Genomic DNA, 26,138 nt, shown 5'->3' with positions numbered 1-26,138 from the left:
TTGGAGGACAGGGGTGTCCAGTCCTACGAAGCATACTACTTCCGTCGCTGGCTGGGTCTAAGAGTCAGAGCCCCTGAGTTTGTAGCCTCATCACTCACATGCACGTGGCGTGATCTTGATCCCCCTCCCCTCTTTTAAATCTGAGCCTCAGTTTCCCCTTCTCAAAAACAGAGGAGGGTTGGATCTGCTGAGCGCTAATATTCCAGACTGTAATGGAGTGCAGAGGAGGGGGAGATGGGGGACCTGCACGTGACTTCCCCGCTCAGGGCCCCGCCTATCCCTGGTCCAGGGGATGGGAGCGCCCAGCGAGGACAGGCGGGGGTGGGCGGATCCTAAGAAACCCGACCCGGCCGCCCTTGGCGGCGGCTAAGGCGCTCTCAGCGACCCGCTAGCCCTGGCGACGGCACGGGAGGAGAATGGGGACCTCAACACGGGCTTCGCAGGTGCTACCGTGGAGGCGAGGGCCGCGCAGAGATTCGGCGTGTGACTAGGAGCGCACCTCGGGAGGATGGATGAGGGATTGGCAAACAGCTAACAGGGCTCTCTCCGCGCCGGGTCAGCGGAAGCACATGTCGTGGACCCTGAGCAGCGGCAGCGCCAAGCTCCTCTCAGGCCATGAGGAATGCGCGGGCCGTCCGGCCGGGGAACGCCGTCGAGGCTGGCTGCATCCTGCTGCGCTGAGTGGGTGAAGGTGAGAGGGGCGCAGGCGGCCGGGCTGCGCGAGAGAGCAGCGCCATGGCGAAGGAGGAGTGCAAAGCGCTACTGGACGCGCTTAATAAGGCGACCGCATGCTATCACCACCTGGTGCTGACCATCGGCGGCTCCGCAGACTCGCAGAACCTGCGAGAGGAGCTGCAGAAGACGCGCCAGAAGGCGCAGGAGCTGGCGGTGGCCATCCGCGTCCGGCTGACTGCCCCGCTGCGCGACCGGAGCCTGGGAGCCGAGGAGCGCGCCGAATTCGAACGCCTCTGGGTGGCCTTCTCCGGCTGCCTGGACCTGTTGGAGGCCGACATGCGGCGTGCATTGGCCCTGGGCACTGAGTTTCCGTTGCAGGAGCCGCGGCGGCCGCTGGTGCGCACAGGGGTGGAAGGCGGGGCGACCGGCGTAGCGGCTCGCGCCCTGAGCGTCCGGAGCCTGCGGCACGAGGCGCATCGCGACTTCGACGTGGAAGACCTGCACCAGCTGGAGCGGGAGATCCTTCAGGTGGGCGAAATGATCCAGGATATGGAGATGAAGGTCAACGTGCCCCGCTGGACGGTGCAGGCCCGGCAGGCGGCAGGTGCCGAGCTCCTGTCCAGCGCCAGCGCCGGCGTCTCCTCGGTGGGCGGCGTGTCGGTAGAACAGCGCACTGGGCCCTGCGACCTGAGCAAGGCCAAGGCCGCCACCATCTTCAGCGCCGTGCTGCTGGCGGCTGTAGCCTTGGCGGTGTGCGTGGCGAAGCTGAGCTGACCGGTACCCGACGGGCCCCCGCCTCCACCAACCCCTCTCCGGAGACACCCCTGGAGAACCTCTGCAACCGCCTGGACTAGGGATGGAAATGGGATCTGGCATGTTTAAGGGCAGCGGTTCTAAAGCACCGTGTGTGTAACGTGTATGTTTGTACGCGTGTTTCAAGCACACATCTGTCTGGGCAGAACGTGGCTTCCCTCTTGCTGGCCCGGGAGGAGTTAATCTTGCGCGGGCCATCAGGGCATTATCGCTAATGTATGCAAGAGCTTTATCCCCTATTAATAGAAAACCGTTCACAGTGACCCGAGATTCCTCCGACTTAATACGTTACCGCCTGTGCTGCTGGGGCGTGTTTACACTGAGGCTGAGCCTCGTGCCCCCACCCCTGCGGGTGATTCCCATTCTCGGAGAGAGGCAGTTTGGAAAGAGGATGGGGTGAAATGAAGAGTGGGGTGAGGGCGCTGTTTTGTGTTTGTGTGTTGGTATTGTTTCCTGGAACAAGAAAGCAAATGTAATAAGATGTGAGCAGTTTTTATTACCTTCATCCTTTGGGGCCTAAGCTTAGGAGAGTGTGCAAATAGCAGTTCATGCAAAGGGCGTTCTTACAGGGCAGCATTACACACTTCTGCACCTGCTTGCCTGCTGAAAATGACTCCCTGGGTGGGACACAAACTTTGGGAAGGGACTCAGTCTATCCAAAAAGGCACTTTCTCCTTGACTGGGGCTTATTTTTGTTCCAGAACTAGACCAGAGTTTTTGATCCTCCTTTGGGGGAGGGCTGGGGAATCCTCTTTGGAGCCCTTAATCCTATCTATCCCTTGGAATTTGCTTGCTAGCCAGTAGGAGAGCTGGCTTTGGAGGGAGCTGCACAACTCCCTGACCTGGACACCCCCCTGAGAGGGTCAAGTGACATCACTGGGCACAGAGGTTTTGAGCCAATCAACCCTGAGAGTGGGTTAGAACGTAAGTAACAGCTTTAACTTCAAAATTAAGGAGCTTAAAAAAAAGATCTTCTGTTTAAAAAAATCATATGACCACATTGTGTGCTATCAAAGCTGATTTTTCATTTGGCCACAAGTTCATACAGTTGCCAGTGAGTCATACATGGTATCTTTACTTACATACTTAGATTGCTAAACAAACATCTCCATTTATTTTGAAAATCTGTCTTAAGGCAGGAGATCATAGCATAAACTATTGGAACCACAGGTGTTAGATGACAGAAGTTAAGTAGCCATAGCCTCTTTGTGGCAATAAATAAGGAAATGTGGAAAACACCCTAGGTCCCAGGCTGGAATTTGCCTGAGCAGTGCCACCAACTCCCCACCTGTGGTTCAGAGAGAGCATTGTTGGGGAAGAAAGACTGAGAAAACAGATGCATTTAACTCTAAAGATAATTTGGAATAAAGCCCAGAAACTGATTCGGCTGAAAAGTGGTAAGAATTTTTTTTTTTCTCTTTTTCACCCCAGAGGGGAGAAAGAGGACCCAGAGGAGGGAATGGGTAGTGTTTCACAGGGCAGTTTGAAGGGCCAAGGGTCAAAAGTAAATATCAGTACCAACAGCTCACTCCTATGGACCACTCTTCCAGCCTCGCTCACCCAGTCCCACTCCTCAACACAGATAGTTAAACCACAGAACCTGTTTGTGTGTTTCTGTGATAATGATTTTAAAAGATCCACAAAATCTTAAGCTGATTAAGAGTTCTGCAATAATAACTGATAAAAGGAATTCCTTCTGCTTCATCCAGTCTGGGTGAATCTGAATTGGGCCATGTAAATTTCTTTTTACACCTGCCTTTCCAGGATACCTTCAGAAATGACATAGGAAGTTTTCTAACTCCCTGCTTTCTCATCCACCTGGGGCAAAGCATGGACTCTGTCACCTCATGTCTCTCAGGCTGGGGCATATTGTGACACAGTGTTGGAAAATATCCCTAAAAACCAAGCCCTAAATATATTCTTTGACCTATAAAATTGTGACTGTTCTTATGAAGGTGTTTTGGTTCATGATTCATCAGAATCTGTTATAGAAACAACCTGTTAGAAGCTGTGTAGTCATCACTTCTCAGCCTTTTGGCTAAGATCAAGTGTAGAAGTTGTGTAATCCATAGAGGGCAATTGGGACAAGCAAATGTCTTTATTTTCACTCTTTCCATCCACTTGACAGATCCTTGAGTATTTACTTACACGTGCAATCAGACGTGTACCTGGTTCTGAGAATCCACTGTTCACTGAAATCAGTGATAAAGTACTGTCGACACACCAAAAAAGCTGAATTAGAATGAACGTATTTATCCTGTGGCTCTGTTAACCTAAATACCTCTTTGTTAAATATTCATAATATCTGGCATTATTTGGAGTTGTAACATTGCCTAATAGAACTTTTTGCTCTGTGATGTGAGCAAAATCTCCTTCTGCTTGAGTAATAGGCTGTCCTATAACAATATCTCCCTGATCTCATTTCTCCGTATAATTCAAGAGGTTGTTTTCTGGTAGAAGTCTGATTCAATTTAGAGGTTGGATATCAAAGCCATTAATTTCTTAAAACATTTGGTATGATCTTATACCATGATACAAGTCATTTAAAAATTACAAATATTTAATAGAGAGTATATAGGGTACGGTCAGTGTTAAGAGTCAACTTTCCTAAATTAAAGGTACAAGTGAAAGGATGGGTCTTTACCTCAAAAATTAAGTGCTATTATATTGATAAATCTATCATATGTTAAATACCTGTAAGAGAAAATACACCTGGCTTCTCTTTGGGGGAAATAGCACAGCTTTATCTGATACTGATATGACAAGAACTTGTAATGTCAAGACACTTATCACGGGAACTTTCAACTATTCCTATTAGAAAAAAAGAACAGAACAATGTTTATAGAAGAAAAAAATGCCTGGCAAATTCTTTTTTATGTACTCTAAGAATGTATGCTTTTAAATGCCACAAGGGAAAATATTTTTGGGAAGTCAAATCAGAGCATAAAATTCATGATTTGCCTAAGGTTTATAGTAAACTACGTAAGAGATGTGTGATGTCCAATGACTGAAAAGCAGTTTGGGTTGAAGAGAGTTCTGGGTTGCATGAGAACCCTGATCATGCTGCATTTTTTTCAACATGCACGTTCATACATTTTTTTTTTTTTTTTTTTTAGCTAGACAGTTGATTTTTAGGATGCAGTTCTCTATTCTGTAATGAGTGTTTGTTAAGGGTGCAAGCCCCAAAGTGTGAGCCTGTAAAGCACCCTCAGAAATAGAAGTGCTACAGGGCTGACTTCTGTATTCCTTTGGGGAGTGCCTCCTCCTACAAAGCCAGACCAGCTGCAGTGGGCAGGGCTCTGCCTTTCTCTCCAAGTACCTCAAACGAATCACTGACTTCCCTGTGTCTCCCTTCCCTCATCTGTGAAATCGGAGGGTCCTGACTGGTGAACTCAAAAACATTTAACAGAATGCAGTTAGACAGGGAAGAGTTATTTCGTCGGGGGCTTTTTTTGGGGGGTGGGGATGTGGAGAGGAGTTGTTATTGTTGGTTTTGGTGCATATTAAAATGGAATCTTACAATTTATCTAAACTTAGTCTGGTGGTAAACTTCCATATGAATTTTAAAAATCAGAATGAACTAAGCTTACTGTGATTTTAGTCCATTGTAAGTGTGTAAAGATGCTACTTATTTATAGTATTTAGATTAGAATTTTAAATTCAGACTGTAAATCCAAGAAGGCCTAGTGTTTATTAAACACTTGGTTGTACCCAGCAACCTAAACTGATTCTGGTAAATTACAGATGTGAAATCCCATAGTTTGTCATGGAGTCTTGGAGAATCCTTTTCTGTAACTGCCCTGTACCCTCAGAACTGTAATGGCATTGCCTACCTGATGCTGGGAAACTAGCACAGCATGGGTTGTTTTGAATGTGGCATCAGACCCTAGTTGGAAGTAAAAGGCTTCGTGTCTACTGTTTGAATGATGCTTCTAACTAAAATGGTTATTAATAATTTAAAGGGGCTTCCCTTGTGGCTCAGCTGGTAAAGAATCTGCCTGCAATGCAGGAAGATAACATGCAGCATTCCTAACTTTTTTGGAAAAGGCACCCTTAAATGATTCAGCTATCAACTATTATGATATTTTAAGTTATTCTTAATCTTCTTCATGTACATTTAAATTGAAGTGAATTTCCTGGTCAACATATTTATACTTCACAGAATTCATTACATAAAGAGATGTTCAGAAGGACGCCAGGATTATAAATCTCCAGGTGTTTTTCTACAATACAATCATACTCTTCTTTTCATGGAAGATGGAATCCAAGAAGAACAGTAGATCTCCATAAGAACACTATTTGGCTGTGGTCAACATAGATCAGAGTCCTGTTCAAATACTGTTCCTTTAGCTCTTAGGAACTGACCAAAGGTACAAGAACTGACTACATGCCCTGCGTCCATGAGCACAGGCTAGATTTATGTAAAAGCATTCCTCTCTTTTATTTACTTATTTTCATTTCACTCCAAAGAGGATTTCTGGGTGCTTTCATTGCAGTGCTCTGAGATCTTCATCATCCTTCTTCTCTGGTGTTTGAATATAGAATGTTATAACCTTAAGGCTTATATGACAAATGTTAATAAGCCAAATGAAAACTCCTGTTGACAAAATAACTTTTAAGAGTCCTTTCAACATGCTGTTGTCAGGAAAGGAATTTTTAAAATACTTATTTATTTGGTTGTGCTGGGTCTTAGTTGTGGCATTCAAGATGTGACATGCAGGATCTTTCATTGCAGCATGCAAACTCTTAGTTGCAGCATGTGGGATCTAGTTCCCTGACCAGGGATGGAACTTGGGCCCCCTGCATTGGGAACATGGACTGGACCAAATCCCCAGAAAGCAAATTTGAATGTCTTTTGTTTGTAGGTATGTGTCAGGCACATAGAGAAGATCTATGAAGAAATATACATAAATGAAAATGTTTGTTAATGTTTGGTGGGATTATAAATGGTATTTTTTCAATATATTTGTATTTAATATTGTTATATTGTTTTTACAATAAAGTTTGAATGCTCTTATCTAGAAAATGTTAGTTATTAAAATATAAATTTTAACAGTTAGGGTCTCAATTTTAATGAGAAATGATTTCAGAACACACACGCTTACCCCACCAGGAGCCACAAACAGGCAAAGCAGAACTTTTAGAATCTTACCCACAGGGAATCAGAAGCATGTTTTTTCCTAAATTAATTCATTTTAATTGGAGGATAATTTCTTTACAATATTGTGGTGGTTTTTGCTATACATGAGTCAGCCGTGGGTGCACACAGAAGCATGTTTTAAAATGTATTATCAAGACAATAGCATCAAGGTTAGGAACACTGACTACAGAATCCTGGGTACCCCTGAATTCTGATCCATTCTTATTGAAGATGTTCATTAATCTCCCTGACCTCAATTTCCATATCCTTACAGTGGGAGTAATAAGAGGGTATACTTCATAGGATGGGATTCCCAGGTGACTCAGTGGTCAATCCATCTGCCAATGCAGGAGACACAGGCTCAGTCCCTGGGTAGGGAAGATCCCCTGGAGGAGGAAATGGCAACCTACTCCAGTATTATTGCTGGAAAAATCCCATGAACAGAGGAGCCTGGTGGGCTATAGTCCATGGGGTCACAAGTTTGATGACGATGAAGTTTGATGATGTTTGATGATGATGATAAAGACTTCATGGGGTATTGACTGTGCTGGGGGGTATTGACAGTGCTAGGTCTTCGTTGCTGCGTGGGCTTTCTCTAGTTGCCCCCGAGCAGGGGCTGCACTTCCTCTGGGGGTGGGCTTCTCATTGCAGTGACTTCTCTTGTTGTGGAACACAGGCTGTCAGTGCATGGGCTTCAGTAGTTGCAGCACTCAGGCTCAGTAGTTGTGGCACAAGCCTTAGTTGCTCCGAGGCATGTGGGGTCGTCCTGGACCAGGGATCAAACCAGTGTTCCCTGCATTGGCAGGCAGATTCTTAACCACTAGACCACCAGGGAAGGCCCATAGTCATATTGAGGGAAGATTTTTTTCTGGCACAAGGCTCAATAAATATTGGCTGCCTAAAATGGAATGATTGGGCAGAAGAATCAATACATATGGAAATACTAACTTCCTATAATTTAGGTGCAATCTGTTACAAACCAATCTGAAAACTAAAACTTGATAAACGTGTCAAATGAGAAAAGGTATGTAATAAAACAGTCACGTTTATAGAAGGAAATTTAGGTTATCTAGAAGTTGGAATCTGTACATTTTTAAAGTGAAATTTATTAAGGTATAATTTTAATAGAGTAACACTCACCCTTCTGAGGTGTGAAGTTTTGAGTTCTGACAAATATATACAACCATGTAATCACCACAGCAACCAAGATATGGAATGTTTTCATGACCACCCTAAAGTTCCCTCCTGTCCTCTGTAGGCAATCCTTTCCTCTCACCCTCAAATCTGGCAACCACTGATCTGATTTCTGTCCCTCCAGTGTTGCCTTTTCCAGACTGTCACCTAAATAGAATCGATGCATTTTTGAGAAAACATGAACCTTTTTAAAACTCTTCTCAAAAAACATTCTGAGAAGTCATTTTTATGTGGTGATTCTTGGTGCACTGGATTTGCCAGTCACTCATAGGTGAATCTCATTTAACCGCAATGACGTCTTTATTTCCGGGCAGGCTGAACACACTCTCCTGCCCACTATTGATTCTCCAAGCTGAAGTCATCTCTCTATGTGAAGTCATCTAGCCACACATAGGCTCTTCCTTTCTTTTTCCATGGAAAAACCTGATAAATAACAAACAACAGAAGTGAATCTAGGCTCACTGAAGTAGATAGCTATGGGTAACAAACAAACAAACATGTTTGGGAAGTCTTTTTTTTTTTTCAGGATCATGCCTGTCATGATAAATTAAATGAGGACATTTATTATCATAAAGATAGCTGGGGAGGATCAGACAAGTGAAACATAAGAACTGAGAGTCGTGTCCTTCTCTAAAGTGGGCAACCACTGTCATAAACAAAGTCACTCATCTCTTGTGATCAAGTGGCACATGGGAACTGCCAACTCTAATAAGGGATGGCTGTGTATACTTACTGTCAGGCCTGGGGTAGAACACTGTGCTCCCGGCAGAACAGTGCCTGGCAGGGCACCCGGAGGACATGCCGATAGGCCTGGAGACATTCCAACACTTGCGGCATGTGTGACCTTAAATATGTAGATCACAGTGAACTGTCTTTCCATATCTCTTGCCCATTACACAATTGGAGGTTTTTTCTTTCTTAATATTTACTTATTTGGCGGCTTTGGGTCTTAGTTTCGGCACACAGGCTACTCTCTAGGTATAGCACAAGGGCTTAGTTACTCTGTGGTACGTAGGGTGTTAGTTTCCTGGACTAGGGACTGAACATGAGTCCATTGCCTTAGAAGGCGGACCACTCGGTGGTCTCAACCACTGGAGCAGTAGGGAAGTCCCTTGAGGTTTTTTTTCTTCTCTGTTTTTTCTCTCAATCCTTTGTGAAACGCAATAATTTTCTCAGTTTATTACATCTTGGACTTACTTATGGTATCTGTTGTCATAATAAAGTTATAAATATGCATGGTGTGTCAAATTGATCAATCTTTTCCCTTATGCTTCTAGATTTTGGGTCAAAGACTATAGAGGAATTTACCTTTTTTCTCCTAATGCTTAGATGGTTTTTTATCCACTGTTGTAGCTAGCCTCCAAGATGACCACCAATGATCCCTACCTCCTGGTGTTTTTATGTGGTCCCCTCCCATATGGAATAGAGCTGACCAGTGTAACAGTAGGATACTGTGAAAGTGGTGGAGTGTGACTTCTGTGGCTAAGTCAGGAAAGGCATCATGACTTCTTCCCTCCTCTCTTCCGAATCACTGATTACCAAGTAAGTCTTGAAGACATCCAGGCAGCCCTGTGGAAAGGCAAGTGTGGTGAGGAACTGAGGCCTCTAGCCAACAGTCATATGAGCAAGCCATTGTAGAAATGGATCCCCCAGCCCCTAATCAAATCCTGGTTGACATGCTGACCACAGTCTCATGGGAGATACTGAGACAGAATCATCCAGCTAAGATGCTCTTGATCCACAGGAACTGAGATAGTAAATGCTTACTGTTTAAAGCTACTGAGTTTCCAATCTCCCAAGATAAAACTTTAATTCCTTTCTCTCCCTTGCTCTGCATATTCAACAGTTCTACCTCCTAAATACTCTCTAATAAATCATTCCCTCTCCCCACCTCTCCCCCTCTTCACAGTCACTCTCCTAGTTCAGACCCTCAGTATTGCTTCCCCAGCACATTCCACAGGGTTCCAGAACAGCCCCATCCACTTGAGTCATCATGCTGTTGTCAGCGTGCCCTCTGAAGATACAAACTTCATCATGTCACCACCATGGCTTCCCATGGCTCAAAGCACTGAAATCACCTGGATGGTTGGGGATTGGTAAAAACATAGGCTCCGGGGTACCACCCTGATCTCTACAATAGATTGTGAAATGATTGTCTCGGAGCAGACAGCCAAATGTAGTGGGAAAGCAGATAAGGGAAAGGTCCCCAATTGTGGATTATGAAGAGACTTGAGATGGATGAACTTCGGCAGACTCCACCTCCCCAAACCCCAATCTGCCAGTACATGTGTGCTCCCGTGCCCTCTGTGTGTGCTTTTCTAAACATGTGGTCCTGTTTCTGGGATGTGGTCAGCATACATGTATTTGCATCTTTAGAGAATGATGTAAACAAAAAAATCAACCTAAATACAGCTGGTGCCATCTCTGGATTCTCTCCCAGGAAACATCCCACATTAGAATGATAGTTTGAAAATGAAGCTCAATGAGTATGGTCTGTAAGTGTTCTGTGCTAAGTCACTTCAGTCACGTCTGACACTATACAACCCTATGGACTAGCCTGTCAGGATCCTCTGTCCATGGGATTCTCCAGGCAAGAATACTGGAGTGGGCTGCCATGCCCTCCTCCAGGGGATCTTTCCGACCCAGGATCAAACCCATGTCTCTTATGCCTTCTGCACTGGCAAGCAGGTTCTTTACCGCTAGTGCCACCTGGGAAGCCCATGGTCTATATACTCATCCAAAAACATAACAAATGTGTGATCAACTATAATAGCAATTGTAGGAGAAACTGTTTCCCAGTGGCTCAGTGGTAAAGAAACTGCCTTCATTGGGGGAGACCTGGGTTCGATACCTGTGTGGGGAAGATCCCCTGGAGAAGCAAATGGCAACCTACTCCAGTATTCTTGCCTGAAAAATTCCATGGACAGAAGAGCCTGGTAGGCTATAGTCAATGGGGTCACAAAGAAACTGAGTGACTAACACTTTCACTTTTCATGAAAGAGGAAATTATCAAATGACCTAAAATGCTTAAGGTGGTCCCAGGTGCCCTTGACAATAAAAGGTGTCCCAGATCACAAGGCATGAGCTTGTCCTGGGATTCAAGGAGCACTTTTCACACTCAGACTGTGCAGTGTGAAATTTGTATTTTGGTATCTGGTTCATCCGTCAGTTTCTCATTGCTGGGGTTGATGTCAGTTTGCAAAGCTCCGACACCTACCCCCTGGATCCCCCTTCACCGCCTCCCACCCCCCGCCAAAGGAAACATACCCTCTTGTTGATTCCTTGTTTAATCGAGAAAGTCCTAGTTCTCAGGTTTTGTTTGATCAGGTAGGTGTCACCAGGCCCAGGTTTGCATCGCACTTTTACCTCGACAGTCATTATGTGACCCTAAGCATTCCTGCTCTAGTCCACGTGTCCTGGGTGAGGAAGATGAGGCCCTCCTAGCACGTGGCTGTGACAGCCTTTGTCCCACGAGAGTGACCTGGCTGGGAACACGGGCATTCGAGGCGGAGCTTCTCTGTGTCGCCACCACACCCTCCTTACAGGCAGGCGCCAGCGAGGCCAAACAGCCCGGGTTCACCGATTGCCCCTTGCGCGCCTCCCAGGGAGAGGCGGAAGTTCACTTTGCAAGAAGCCAGCTTCTGTGCTCACTTCCCGGGAGAGCTTCAGTCGCACCAGAACCCCGAGCCCGGAAGCCTCGCGCCGCCGCTCGCCATGAGTGTCCCGGTGCGACCGGGCCCAAGCAGCTGGAGGCGGGCAGCCACCTTAGTGCTGGCGGCGGGCTGGACGCGCCCGGTCCCCGACGCCCCATCGAGGCCCCAGCCACCCGCCGAGGGATTCCGGGTGCTGCTGCTGCAGCGCTCGGCGAGCCAAGGCTTCTTGCCCGGGGCGCACGTCTTCCCGGGCGGGGTATTGGAGGCGGCAGACCGCTCGACCGATTGGCTGCGCCTCTTCGCGCCGCACCACGGGCCGCCCCGCTTTGGCCTGGGCCCCGCGCCGCCCCAGCGCGCCGCCTTCCCGGTGCTGCCCAACATCCAGCCGGGAGCCGTGGACGAGGACGCGGCGGCGCTGCCCGATGACATCGCCTTCCGCATCTGCGCCATCCGCGAGGCATTCGAGGAGGCGGGCGTGCTGCTGCTGCGGCCCAGGAGCCCGCGGCCCCCTGATCAGGCGCCGGGCTGCGCCCTCGCGCCGCCGCCCGCCTTGGCCAACTGGCGCGCCCGCGTCCGCCGGGACCCGCGGTGCTTCCTGCATCTGTGCTCGCAGCTCGACTGCACTCCCGACATCTGGGCGCTGCGCGACTGGAGCGGCTGGATCACGCCCTTCTCACGCCCGGGCGGCCGCCGTTTCGAAACCACCTTCTTCCTGTGCTGCCTGAGCGAGCCGCCGCCGGTCTTCCCCGACTTGGTGGAGGTGGTGGGCTGCCAGGTAGGGCGTCCTCCCGGCCCGGAGTGGGGACCCACAGGAGCTAGAGAATGAGGACCCCGGCAGGCGGCCCAGGCCCCCCCGGACCTTCCAGGAGGCCGCCTCAGGGCCGTCATAGCCAGTTAGCTACCGGGCGGGCCTGGGACCCACGCGGGCCGGACCCCGGCCCAGCAGGCCAAAGCTGTGACATTGGTGAGCTGCTTTCTGCTTTCTCCCGCTTCGCAGTCCCAGGGCCTCGACGATGTCTCCCCGACGCGGCTTCTCCAGCGGGCGGCCGGCGGAGATCCCAGGAGTTCTGCTAAGTGCTCCTTCCTCAGCAGTTGCCACGCTTTCACTCTTTTCGTCCCCGCAGCCGTTTGTTTCCTCGTAGTTCAGTCTTTTAACATTTATTTGAAACGTTTTCATTTGAGACGTGTTGGGGAAAGGCTACCCACTCCAGTATTCTGGCCTGGAGCATTCCATGGACTGGATAGCCCGTGGGGTCGCAGAGTCGGACACGACTGAGCGACTTTCACTTTCACTTTCGGCTACGGATATGGCCTACCTAGGTGAATGATTCCTCTGCACCTGAAAAAGAATGTGCTGTAGTTGATGTATTTTCTGCTGTATTTGATGGAGTGTTTTTAAAAATGTCAATTAGGTTAAGTTAGTTGATAGTGTCTTTTTAGGTCTTCCATATCGTTAACCTGTTCCATCGATTTCTGAGAAAAATCCTTAAGGAGTAACTGTGGGTTTGTCTTGTTCTCAGTTCTGTCAGGTTTTCCTTTGGGTTTTTTGAAGCTCGTTTGTAAGGTGTTGCATAAGACTATTCAAGCCTGTTGGAGCTAGTCTTTGATTATGATGAACTAGCCTTCTTTATCCCTGACAATGTTCCTGATTCTGAAATCTGAAGTTTATTATCTGATAGTGATATAGCTGCTCAGTCTTCCATTTAATTAGCAATAGCATAGTATATCCTCCTCCATTTTTTACTTTTAACCTGTGTCTTTAAAGTATGTTTATTGTAGGCAGCATATAGTCTTACCTTTTCTCCATTATGATAGTTTCTGCATTTCAGTTGGAGTGTTTAGATCATTTACATTCAATGTTATTCTCAAATCTACTATCTTGCTGTTAGTTTTTTTAATCTGTCCCTTCTATTCTTTGCACTGTTTTTCTTCTTTTCTTGACTTCTTTTGGATTATTTGAGTATTTTTTGGACTCTTTTTATCTCCATTATTGCCTAATTAACTGTACTTCTTTGTAGTTGCTTTAGGATTTGCAGTACATCTCTCACTTCATGTGTAGTATTAGAATCATAAAATAGTATATTTCCATTTCTCCCCTTCTGTCATGTATGCTTTTGTAGTCATACATTTGACTTTTATTTCTACTATAAACTCTACAATACAGTGATTATTTTTGCTTTAAGCAGTTAGTCTGTTGAAAACTGTGCAAATGGGGGGGAAATGTTTTTTTTTTTTTACCTGCATATGTGTTCTTTGCACTCTTCATTCGTTTGTGTAGATTTAAATCTACATCTGGTATCTTTCTGCCTAAAGAACTTCCTCTAATATGTCTTGAATCTTCTGACAGTGAATCCTCTAAATTTTGTTTGTCTGGAAATATTTTGCTTTTATTTTTTGAAAGCTATTTCATGTGGGTGTAGAATTCTATATAGGTTAACAGTATGAGTTTTTGTTTTGTTTTTCTGCCAGTACTTAAGGATGTTACTTCATTAGTTTCCAGTTTGCATGGCCTTCTGATGAGAAATCTGCCTTTTTTTCCCTCCAGTTTTATTGAGATATAATTGACATACAGCTAGGGGCACTAGTGATAAAGGACCCGCCTGCCAATGTGGGAGACATAAGGGACAAAGATTCAATCCTTGTGTTGGGAAGATCCCCTGGAGGAGGGCATGGCAACCCATTCCAGTGTTCTTGCCTGGAGAATCCCATGGACAGAGGAGCCTGGCGGGCTATAGTCCATAGGGTTGCAAAGAGTTGGACTGACTGAAGCGACTTAGCATTGCACATTGTGTAAGTTTAAAGTGACAGCATGATGGTTTGACTTACATATACCATGACATAATTACCACAATAAATTTAGTGCACATTCATCATCTTTTAGAAAAGTTTAATTTTAACTCTGTTCCTCTGTACATAACGTGTTTGTATTTTTGGTTTTGATATGTATGCCTGCTTTAAGTATTTTCTCTCTAGTTACTGGTATTCAGTAATTTGATTATGATGTGCATAGTTTTCTTTTTGTTTTGTTAATAATTATTTGTTTCTTCAAATATTTTTCACCACCCCCTATTTTCTGGGACTCCAATTACATGTATGTTAGACTACCTGATAATTTTTTGTGGGTCCTTGATGACTTGTTCATTTTTTTTTTTTTTTTAGCTTTTTTCCTCTGTGCTTTATTCTGAATAGATTTATTGCTGTATTTTCAAATTTTCTCTGTTTATATGTAGTATCAAAATTGCTGTAAATATCATCCAGTGTAATTTTCATCTCTAGAAGTTCCATTTATTTTTTTTAAAAAACATTTCCTATTTCTCTCATGTTCATATTTTCCTTTACATCTTTGAGCCAATGGAACATACTTGTAACAGTGATTTTTAATGTCCTTTTCTGCCAATTCCATCATCTCTATAATTTCTGGGTCTGTTTCTATTGCCTGATTTTTCTTCTGGTTACGGGTCACATTTTTCTGCTGAGGTCTTACAGTTTTTTATTGTCGTTGTTGTTCAGTCACTTTAGTCTTGTCTGACTTCCTTGCAATCCCATGGACTGTATGTAGCCCACTAGGCTCCCTTGTTCATGGTATTTCCCAGGCAAGGATACTGAAATGGGTTGCCATTTCCTTCTCTAGGCCATTTTCCCAGATCAAGGTTTGAATCCAAGTCTCCTGCATTGGTAGGTAGATTCTTCACCACTGAGCCACCACAGGAAGCCCAGTTTTTGATGGGATGTTGAATGTGATTTTCAGTTGAGTACTGGATTTTGTCCTATTTTTTTTTTTTTTTGTCCTATTTTTTTAAAGGTGTTTGACTTTTCCTGTCAGGAAGTTCAGTTCAGTCGCTCAGTCGTGTCTGACTCTTTGTGACCCCATGGACTGCAGCAGGCCAGGCTTCCCTGTTCATCACCAACTCCCAGAACTTACTCAGACTCATGTCCATCAAGTTGGTGATGCCATCCAACCATCTCATCCTCTGTCATCCCCTTCTTCTCCTGCCTTCATTCTTTCCCAGCAGCAGGGTCTTTTCCAATGAGTCAGTTCTTCACATCAGGTGGCCAAAGTATTGGAGTTTCAGCTTCAGCATCAGTCCTTCCAATGAACACCCAGGACTGATCTCCTTTAGGATGGACTGGTTGGATCTCCTTGCAGTCCAAGGGACTCTCAAGAGTCTTCTCCAACACCACAGTTCAAAAGCATCAATTCTTCAGCTCTCAGGTTTCTTTATAGTCCAACTCTCACATCCATACATGACTACTGGAAAAACTATAGCTTTGACTAGATGGACCTTTGTTGAAAAGTAATGCCTTTGCTTTTTAATATGCTCTCTGGGTTGGTCATAGCTTTTCTTCTAAGGAGCAAGCGTCTTTTAATTTCATGGCTGCAGTCACCATCTGCAGTGATTAAGGATTGGAAAATATGTGAAGTATTTTGGGCAGTGTTCTACTAGTAACAAATAACCAATAAACAATAAGTTAATTAAGATTATTTTAGCCTATGGTCTGGACTGACCTGAACAGGTTGCACTGAGTTAATGCCTGTTGTTTAACCCTTTATCGTCATTGTTACCATTGAACTGGCATGGAACTCACAAAGCATACCTTAGAGATTGGGTGGTCCTTTAAGACCAAAGCTTTGTTTTTCAAAACGTAGCCTTGGCCAACTTCAGAAGAATCTAGGATGCTTACTAAACATAGATTGCTGGGCTCCATACAGTGAAGATTTAACAAGTTTCTCAGGTTTCTCATACAAGCTTGTAAATTGTTGGCCTGTAATTATTCAAGGCAATCAATTTCAACTCCCTGGTTTTGGATGTGAGAGTCAATTTCCCCAGTGTATGTGGATATTTAGCAGTAAAGCAGTTAAAGAAAGAAAGACCTTTTGGAGTTATTTCATATTAATTGAATCCACTCTTTTTAGCTAAATGTGGAAGGAAGGAAGGCTTGGGAAAGAGGGCACAGCAGTGAGGCTACTTATGTTAAGTGCTGTCTGGTTGATATATGCAGTTATTTCACTCCTGGGACAATAGACTGAGTCATGCCTCTTGACCTTTCTGAAAGCTTCTCTTGCTCCTGACTCTTTACCTTCACTGTTACACACTACATGTACCATGCTACATTTTGTTTGCTGAAGGCCCTACCAGGCCTGAGAGAGCTTTGTCTTGTCCGCCAGCATGTCCTCATTGCCTAGCCAAGGTAGGCAGGAATGAGAGACCCTTGAGAGTCCCTCCCATTTATGGGAGGAATGAACGGGCTCTACGTTCTCAATCTGCTGCCATGAATTTATACTTCAGTCTTCCTTCGAAAGTGATCAGAACCTCCTTGCCTTCTTAGCATCTCCTGCCTTTTATGCTGAACAACTCTCCCAGTTCAACCTGTTGTGATCTATCCTGGCTTATTTACTAGTTCTGAGGATCCATGTCCTAATAATCAACCTCTGAAGGGGATCAACCCAGCTTTCTTCACTGAGTCTTTCCTTGTTGTCTCAGAGGAATCTAACAAGATACATTAATGAATTAATTTTACATTTTTTTTCAGTTAGATCTTAAGTACTGATCCAAGGGTCTCAAATCTTGCATTGTCTATGGGGTAAACCTTAGGAAACTCTACCTTTGTTTTCCACAGTGGTCATCTCCATCAGAGGCAATTGAAAGCCTCATATCAAAGGAAATTTTGCTTGCACCCCCACAGTTCTACGAAATACGTAGACTAGGAAACTTTGCCTCTCTGTCTGACTTGCACAAATTTTCTTTGGATCGTGAATCAGAAGGAACGGAAAGATGGATGCCAATCATATTGTTAACTGCTGATGGGAAGATCCATCTTTTACCAGGTAAATCCGTGTTTACCAATGTTCTTGTTGATATTCCCATTTAATGCTCTGGGCTGTATTGCAGTATTCTCCCACACAGACACATGAATTACAATCTTATGTTTTATATGCTACAGTGGAGCTAATTAGATAGGGTCAAGTTCTATAAGATATTCATAGTTTTTATTATAACCAGAAATTCTGGATGTATTACTTTATATACACTTATGTAAATATATTTCCTAGACATTGGCAAGAGTTCTTTCTTGACTATTATCTCACTTTTTTACCTTTTAATTTTGAATTATGAAAACTTGTAAATTATACTTATTTGATTGAAAGAGAGTTTTGTTGGTGGTCAGTTATTGTTGGGTTAGTACAGGACAGAAGTTTTGTGGCAGCTTACAGTGGAGTTTTCTGACCTCTCTTACTTACGGCTGCTTGTCTCACTTCTCAGAATTGTGATAATATTTGTTACTCATCCTGCAGTGGGACAGCTTAGCAGTTTTGATGTGTAAATGATAGCTTCTCTAATTTAACCTAAAATGATTGGAGCAGCCTACACTGAAACACCAAAATTATATGGATATCAAGGTGAACGTTATATTGAATGAAATAAAGAGAGTCGAATTAGTATAAAAAATTATAATTCAGGATGAAAAAGTACCAGTTATAAATATTCATGTGCCCAAAGAAAATTCTTGGCTAGAAAATGGGGAACTGGGGAGGTTAGGTAGGATATTAAAAACATAAGAAATATATTGAGGTAAACTTGAAAAGTTCTGATTATTTAACAGCTATGTCAGTTCCAAATACATGAAATGAATAAAAATAAATACTAATATATTGGAAGGTTTTATAAAATAACACTAAAGTTAAACTATTATTTTTCAGGAGATGAGATGTACTTAGAAGATTCAAACTTTTTAGAAAACTGTATGTCCACTGAAAAAAGGAATGAAGAAATCATGAACGAAGGCAAGAAATTTCACCGAATAGTGTTGTATAATTCCCACAGTTATGGAGATTATACAGGTTATAGCATCCATGTGACAGTTCTGCCAAAGTATAAACACGTTTATCCTAAGAGCTTTGTAGTGGGCAAGAGCCATCTGTAGAGAGCAGCTGCTTTATAAGCTGGCCCACTTGTAGTTGTTCTAGAGAGAAATGAGGGTTGACTAGATGTGCCTGGAACTTAAGGAACTTTGTTCCTGTAAGTTCTAGGAGCAGTCTCTCCTATCTCAAGTGTATTGTGTAGCTCTGTTATTTTATCCTTTAAACCTTATAGTATCCCACCAGTATAAGGTATTAATGTTTTGTTACCAAAAAGAGAAAAAAAATTTCACAGAGATTTCCACTTCTGTGTTGTTCTGTTATCAAAAGTTTAAATAAGATGTTCTACTGTATTGTCTTCGAACTGTATTAGCATACTACTTTATATGCTAGGCGTTTGATCCATTAATTCCTTAGACTTTCTGCTGGAATTAATTTAAGGGTGATACATGGTGAACAGAAGACTGAGGTGATCTTCAAGTGACAGTGTCATTATTTTCTTATGACTTTAGCTTGATGATTAAGATGTAATTCCATTAAAACTAAATGGTATAAGTTATTAGTTTACCAAATTGGAAATTACTTTAGTGATTGTTGTAAAGAAATATGAAGCCATAACAGAAGTCATAATTTTTATTTTGGAGTGCTACTTGACAGAATACAAAGAGGTTACTAGAGAGATGTAGAACTATTCATTTAATCGTGCTTATTAATGGTATTTATTATCAGTGTTTTTAATATGGGTAATTTTTTTACCTCCTCTTAAGAGGAATAATCTTTATTGCTTAAAGATGGGAAATGGTTAAGAAGGAACCAGTTATATTTCAGATCTTTGACTATATTATGCATTGTATCAATACATTGAATTTCATTTTTCATAAAAAGTATTGATAAATGAAGACTTTCCTGTAGCTCAAATGCATCGCATCTACATGCGATGCAGGAGACCAGGGTTCGATCCCTGGGTTGGAAAGTTCCTCTGGAGAAGGGAATGGCAATCCACTCCAGTATCCTTACCTGGAGAATTTCATGGACAGAGAAGCCTGGGGGGCTACAGTCCGTGGGGTCGTAGAATCGCAAAGAATCAGACACAACTGAGCAACTAACACACACACACATGCACACACACACACACACACACAGAGGAAAACAGCTAGATCAGTGGTTCTCAGCCCTGGGCACTGTTGCCCTTTAGGGGCATCTGGCAGTGTCTGGGAGCATTTTGGGTTGTCACAACTGAGAGTGAGATGCTCCTACCATCTAGTGGAGAGAGACCAGGGATACAGTTTAATATCCTGGAATGCACAGGACAGCCACCCACAGTGAAGAATTATCTGGTCCCAGTTGAGAAACGCTGATCTAAAGTAAAATCTATTGTCTTCAGTAAATGATTCCAACATGTAAACTTTGAGAGCAACAAATAGGGTTTGCATTCCATCTGGCTTCTAAGTCTATAGGAGTTCTCCTTACCGATGTTTAGCCTTGGGCATCCTATTCTTTCATTTTTATAGAAAACAGAATGTTACGGCTGGGAGAGACCTCAGTGAATACAGGATTTTGCTGACGAGAAAACTGAGACAGATTCCCACAGCTAGTTAGTGCCGCAGCCAAGAGTAGAACCGGCTTCTTTTTCTAGCAGGTGGTATCTGTTGCCTGTCAGTAGAGGCCTGATCCTGTCTGCCCACCACACCTTGGTATTATGGTCACCAGGGAGACCACAACACTGCCACGTATTGGATGGAACAATGCTTTACTCATTTACTCAAAGCAGCAAGGCCAGCTTCTGAACGACTTCTATAAGAATCTAAAACTGGGCTGGTGTCAGTCTTGCAGGCTCACATGTCCTTATCCTCACAGTTCTTTGTCAACATAAAACAAGAGGGCCTGTAATGTGGGAGATAAAATAAGGACTTGAATGTAAGGGGACTTATCTCCTGGAGGATAATTTGTCGGAGGAGCCCACATACATGGGCATATGCAGGTCACATCCTTTTAAAAGGAAATTGCTTGCCTTCCACTTTCTCTTTTCCCTTCTCACTGGCTGGAAATGGTGGCAACTGGAGCAGCTACTCCGGACCCCGAGACAGAAGCCAGATGTGAAAGCACAACTGCCTGCTACTTGGATTGCTCACCTCTTGCTTGTTATGTGAAGAAAAATACACTTCTATTTCATATAAGCCACTGTATTTTAGGATCTCTTTGTTAAAACAGTTTAGTTTGTTCCCTAATCTATACTTTTCCCTCCTTAGCAGGTTCCCTTGGCATAGCCTTCCCTATGTTGGAAGTCTAACAATTATTGAAGCTAAAAATCTTAGTCATTTGTGATTCCACCTTTCCCTTCATTCCTATATCCAGGTGACTATCAAGTCCTATTGATCTATTATACACAATTATCTTGAAATTCCCATTTCCCACCTCTGTATTGCTATCACATTGGTTTGAGCCACAGTTGACTCTCACTTAACCAACTGTAACAGCTTCAGAGCCAGTTTCCATTTTCTTTCTTCCCCTCAATGCATTCCTCTTGGAAAAGTGAACTTGATATTGAAATGATGTCACTGCCCTCATTAAAGTCCTTCCATGGCATTTCTTCACACTTAAACACTAAATTTATGGTCTACAAGGCCTCACCTTTTTCTCTGATGTCATCAAGCTCCCCTCTCCCTCTGCACTCTCCTCAGAGGATCTTCTTTCTCTTCTTGACTGCTCAGAGTTCTTTCCCACCTCAGAAACTTTGTACATACTGTTGCCTTGAGACAAACCTGGATCTCTGAACTGTTTTTGTTCTCGGGTCTCCTTGTTACTAAAGCTTCAGAAAAACAGATATTCAGAACAGAGGTTGGGGGACTTCCCTGGTGGTCAGGTGACTGAGATTTCACGCTTCCAGAGCAGGGGACCAGGTTTCATTCCAGGTCAGGGAACTAGATCCTGCATGCTGCAACTGAAGATCCCTCATGCCACAATGAAGACTGAAGATCCTGCGTTCTGCAACTAAGACCCAGCTCAGCCAAATTAAAAAAGAACAGAGGTTGGGCATCCAATATGTGGATTATTGGCATGTCTAGATGAAAGTTCCAACAAATGGAAGATAAGCATTATTTATAGAATGAATTTTTCTTGATCTAAAGGAATATGTTGATCTTCAGATAAAAAGATCCCACTGTGGTCAAAACAAAAATAACAAAAATTGTTCAATACTTGGATGACATTTTGAATTTTAAAAATAGAGAACACAGATTTTCAAGGAGAAAAAGAAAAGATTACTTACAAAGGCACAAAATCTTCTTAGTGTATATCACACACTAATGTGATACACTGGATAGTATATATAATATGCTGAGGAGAAAAGGACATGTGTGTTCACTAATTTTCTATCAGTCATATGTATGAGCCACAGAAATAATCCTTGTTTATATATGGGCTTGGAAGAGTCCAAAGCGCTAAAGAATTTATTTGATAGAAATAACTTAAAAGACGATTCAAAATAAAAGCTTTTGAAATAGAGCCGCATGGTAGAAGTCCTGATGGTGAATATGGAAATAAAATATAGGAGCAAGTGTGACTATTTAAATATGGCTCAAAAGCACTGCAGATGTTAAAAATAATTCAGGCTTTAACCTACTTTATTTTAAAAAGATACCTTTTTCCATAAAAATTTTGTTCAGTAATCCCAGATTATGTTGTCATTAACAGGAAGTGGCTATGGGAGGAATAAGAAAAACAAAACATGAAAGGAGGGAGTCACTAGCTGTAGTTTTGAGATAATACTTGTTTAAATATTTTGGAATGCAAAAATGGCTATTAGAATTTAAAGGTCACTTTTCAAATCAATCAAAAACAAAGCACAACCCTTAAGGTAGAGACAGAAAACATGAAAATGGCTATCAAACAAAAGCTTACTACTGCTTCTACTGCTGAGTCACTTCAGTCGTGTCCAACTCTGCGACCCCATCCCTGGGATTCTCCAGGCGAGAACACTGGAGTGGGTTGCCATTTCCTTCTCCAATGCATAAAAGTGAAAAGTGAAAGTGAAGTCACTCAGTCATGTCTGACTCTTCGCGTCAGAATAAGACAATTCACATAGAAATAAATATCAACCATGCTGATACGCAAAAAATGGGTTAACTATATTGGATGATAAGAAATCTTAAATGTTTTTAAATCTAATTATCTAGAAGAACTTGAAAAAGAAGACTAAATAAAGCCCAAATTTAGCAGGAGGAAAAAAATAATAATAGAAATTAGAGCAAAAGTAAGTTACATAGAGATAGGAAAACAATAGAAAAGGCCAACAAAACTAAGAGTTGATTTTATGAAAAGGTATTGAATTGAAAGTCGCTCAGTCATGTCTGACTCTTTGCGACCCTATGGACTATACAGTCCACGGAATTCTCCAGACCAGAATACTGGAGTGGGTAGCCTTTCTCTCCTCCAGGGGATCTTCCCAACCCAGGGATCGAACCCAGGTCTCCCACATTGCAGGTGGATTCTTTATCAGCTGAGCCACAAGGGAAGCTCATGAAAAGGTAAACACTTGGCAAACCATTAGCTAGACTAACCAAGAAAAAAAAGAAGAGGTAAATCGATAAAATTATAAATGAAAGAGGAGACAATACAACTGATACTACAGAAACAGAAAAGATCATAAGAAGCTACTATGACCAGCTATATGCCAACAAAACTGTGCAGCCCAGAAGACATGGACAAAGTCCTGGAAACATAGAACCTACTGAAACTGAATCAGGAAGAGAGAGAAAATCTGAACAGGCCAACAGTGAGTAAGGATATTGAATCGGGTGGGGGGCGGGGGCGGGGGCGGGGGGGTGGGAAACACCCAAAAAAGAAAAGCCCAGGACCAGATGTCTTCACTGGTGAATTTTACCAAACATTTAAAGAAGAATTAATGCCAATCCTCAAATTCTTCCAAAATTTGAAGAGGAGGGAATACCCCCAAACTTACAATGCCAGAATTTCCCTGATACCAAAGCCATATAAGGACAATGCAAGAACTGCAGGCCAATATCCCTGATGACTGGAGATGCAGAAATTCTAAAGAAAATATTAGCAAACTGAATTCACCACATTAAAAGGATGAGACACCATGATCAAGTAGGATTCAGCCCTGAGATGCAAGAATGGTTCAAAATAAAATTAATAGGTATAGGAAAAAGCATTAGGCAAAATTGAACATCCATTCATGATTAGAAACGCAAACTAGAAATAGAAGGAACATACATAGTAAAAGTCATAAATGACAAACCCACAGCCAACGTCATACTCAGTGGTGAAAGGTTGGAAGCTTTTCCTCTAATACCTGTATCAGGAATAAGACAAGGGTGCCCACTCTTAACTATTCCTATTCAACATAGTACAGAAGCAATTGGCAAGAAAAAGAAGTAAGAAGCATTAGAATTGGAAAGGAAGAAGTAAAATTGTCTCTATTTTCAGAAGACATGATATTATATATTAAAAATTCTAAAGACTGCACCAAAACCTGTTAGATCTAATCAACTAATTTCATAGTTGCATGATACAGAACCAACATACAGAGATCAGTAGAATTTCTATACACTAGCAATAAATTATCTGAAAAAGAAACAAAACAATCCTATTTACAGTAGCATCAAAAAACAATGAAATACTTAGGACTAAATTTAACCTAAGAGAAGCAGAAGAGATTGAGAATAGATGGCAAGAATACACAGAAGAACTATACAAAAAAGGTCTTAAAGACCAGGATAATCATGATGGTGTGATCACTCACCTAGAGCCAGACATCCTGGAGTGTGAAGTCAAGTGGGCCTTAGGAAGCATTGCTACAAACAAAGCTGGAGGTGATGGAATTCCCACTGAGCGATTTCAAATCCTAAAAGATGATTCTGTTAAAGTGCTGCACTCAATATGTCAGCAAGTTTGGAAAATTCAGCAGTGGGCCCAGGACTGGAAAAGGTCAGTTTTCATTCCAATCCCAAAGAAGGGCAGTGCCAAAGAATGTAGAAACTGCCATATAATTGCACTTATTTCACATGCTAGTAAGGTTATGCCCCAAATCCTTCAAGCTAGGCCTCAGCAGTGTGTGAATCGAGAACTTTTAGATGTACAAGCTGGGTTTAGAAAAGGCAGAGGAACAAGAGATCCAATTGCCAACATTCGTTGGATCATAGAGAAAGCAAGGGAATTCCAGAAAAACATCTGCATCATTGATTTCACAATAGCCTTTGTGTGGATCACAACAAACTGGACAATTCTTCAAGAGATGGGAATACCAGACCACCTTACCTGTCTCCTGAAAAAACCTGTATGCAGGTCAAGAAGCAGCAGTTAGAACCAGACATGGAACAACTTACTGGTTCAAAATTGGGAAAGGATTGTGTCAAGGCTGTATATAGTCACCCTGCTTATTTAACTTATATGCAGTATACATCAGGCGAAATGCCAGGCTGAATGAATCCTAAGCTGAAATCAAGATTGTTGGGAGAAATATCACCAGCTTCAGTTACGCAGATGATACCACTCTAATGGCAGAAAGTAAAGAGGAACTAAAGAGCATCTTAATGAAGGTGAAAGAGGAAAGTGAAAAATCTAGCTGAAACTGAACATTCAAAAAACTAAGATCATGGCATCCAGTCCCATCACTTCATTTAAAATAGAGAGAGAAACAATGGAAACAGTGACAGACTTTATTTTCTTGGGCTCCAAAATCACTGCAGACAATGACTGAAGCCATGAAATTAAAAGACGTTTGCTCCTTGGAAGGAAAGCTATGACAAACGTAGATAGCATGTTAAAAAGCAGAGACATCACTTTGCTGACAAAGGTCTGTATAGTCAAAGATATTATTTTTCCAGTAGTCATGTCTGGATGTGAGAGTTGGACCATAAAGAAGGCTGAGCACCAAAGAATGATGCTTTTGAATTGTGGTGCTGGAGAAGACTCTTGAGAGTCCCTTGGATTGCAAGGAGATAAAACCAATCAATCCTAAACGAAATCAGCCCTGAAATTCATTGGAAGGACTGAAGCTGAAGCTCCAGAACTTTGGCCACCTGATGTTAAGACCTGACTCATCGGAAAAGACCTTGATGCTGAGGAAAATTGGAGACAAAAAGAGAAGAGGGCAGCAGAGGATGAGATGGTTAGATAGTATTACTGACTCTGTGGATATGAATTTGAGCAAACTGTGGGAGATGGTGAAGGACAGGAAAGCCTGACATGCTGCAGTCCATGGGGCTGCAAAGAGTTGGACACGACTGAACTACTGAACAACACCACAGTTTAAACAAGGAGGTGAAAAATCCCTACTCTGAAAACTATGAGCCAATGATCAAGGAAATTGAAGATGCAAAAATTGGATAGATAGCCCATGTTCATGGATTGGAAAAATTGATATTGTTAAAATGTCTATGCTACTCAAAGCCACTTCACTTAAAGAGCCTTTTGATAAGGGTGAAAGAAGACAGTGGAAAAGCTGGTTTGAAACTCAACACCCAAAAAACTAAGATCATGGCATCTGGTGCCATCACTTCATAGCAAACAGATGGGGAAGAAGTGGAAGCAGTGACAGACTTTATTTTCTTGGACACCCAAATCACTCCAAATTTCATGACTGTAGCCATGGAATTGAAAGACACTTGCTCCTTGTAAGGATAGCTATGACAAACCTAGACAGCATATTAAAAAGCAGAGACATCCCTTTGCCGACAAAGGTTTGTGTCCAACTCTTTGAAACCGCATGGACTGCAGCACGCAAGGCTTCCCTGTCCTTTATCTCCCACAAAGGTTTGTATGGTCAAAGCTGTGTTTTTTT

General features: G+C 42.9%; 2 protein-coding genes, 1 long non-coding RNA gene and 1 other non-coding gene across 4 annotated transcripts; 3 read left to right on the top strand and 1 right to left on the bottom strand.

Moving 5' to 3' along the window:
- Nucleotides 1-80: 80 nt before the first annotated feature.
- Nucleotides 81-6,865, top strand: LOC122420381 (regulator of G protein signaling 9 binding protein). Its single transcript, XM_043435507.1, has one exon. The coding sequence runs from the start codon at nucleotides 736-738 to the stop codon at nucleotides 1,447-1,449; it is 714 nt and encodes a 237-aa protein (XP_043291442.1). The 5' UTR covers nucleotides 81-735; the 3' UTR covers nucleotides 1,450-6,865.
- Nucleotides 3,507-3,699, top strand: LOC122421861. Its single transcript, XR_006263666.1, has one exon. It is a non-coding gene; the product is annotated as a U2 spliceosomal RNA (small nuclear RNA).
- Nucleotides 6,866-7,714: 849 nt separating the features above from the next.
- LOC122420382 lies at nucleotides 7,715-11,304 on the bottom strand. The gene is made up of 3 exons (XR_006263280.1): nucleotides 11,090-11,304; nucleotides 8,556-9,391; nucleotides 7,715-8,245 (listed from the first exon to the last, which is right to left on the bottom strand). It is a non-coding gene; the product is annotated as an uncharacterized LOC122420382 (long non-coding RNA).
- Nucleotides 11,305-11,529: 225 nt separating this feature from the next.
- NUDT19 (nudix hydrolase 19) lies at nucleotides 11,530-20,931 on the top strand. Its single transcript, XM_043435506.1, has 3 exons — nucleotides 11,530-12,250; nucleotides 17,095-17,302; nucleotides 18,176-20,931. The coding sequence occupies exons 1-3, from the start codon at nucleotides 11,537-11,539 to the stop codon at nucleotides 18,397-18,399; spliced, it is 1,146 nt and encodes a 381-aa protein (XP_043291441.1). The 5' UTR covers nucleotides 11,530-11,536; the 3' UTR covers nucleotides 18,400-20,931.
- The last annotated feature ends 5,207 nt before the right edge of the window (nucleotides 20,932-26,138 follow it).

The sequence above is a fragment of the Cervus canadensis genome, chromosome 18 (genome assembly GCF_019320065.1).
Source record: "Cervus canadensis isolate Bull #8, Minnesota chromosome 18, ASM1932006v1, whole genome shotgun sequence".
Classification (NCBI taxonomy): domain Eukaryota; kingdom Metazoa; phylum Chordata; class Mammalia; order Artiodactyla; family Cervidae; genus Cervus; species Cervus canadensis.
This window is presented reverse-complemented; position numbering and strand designations above follow the sequence as displayed.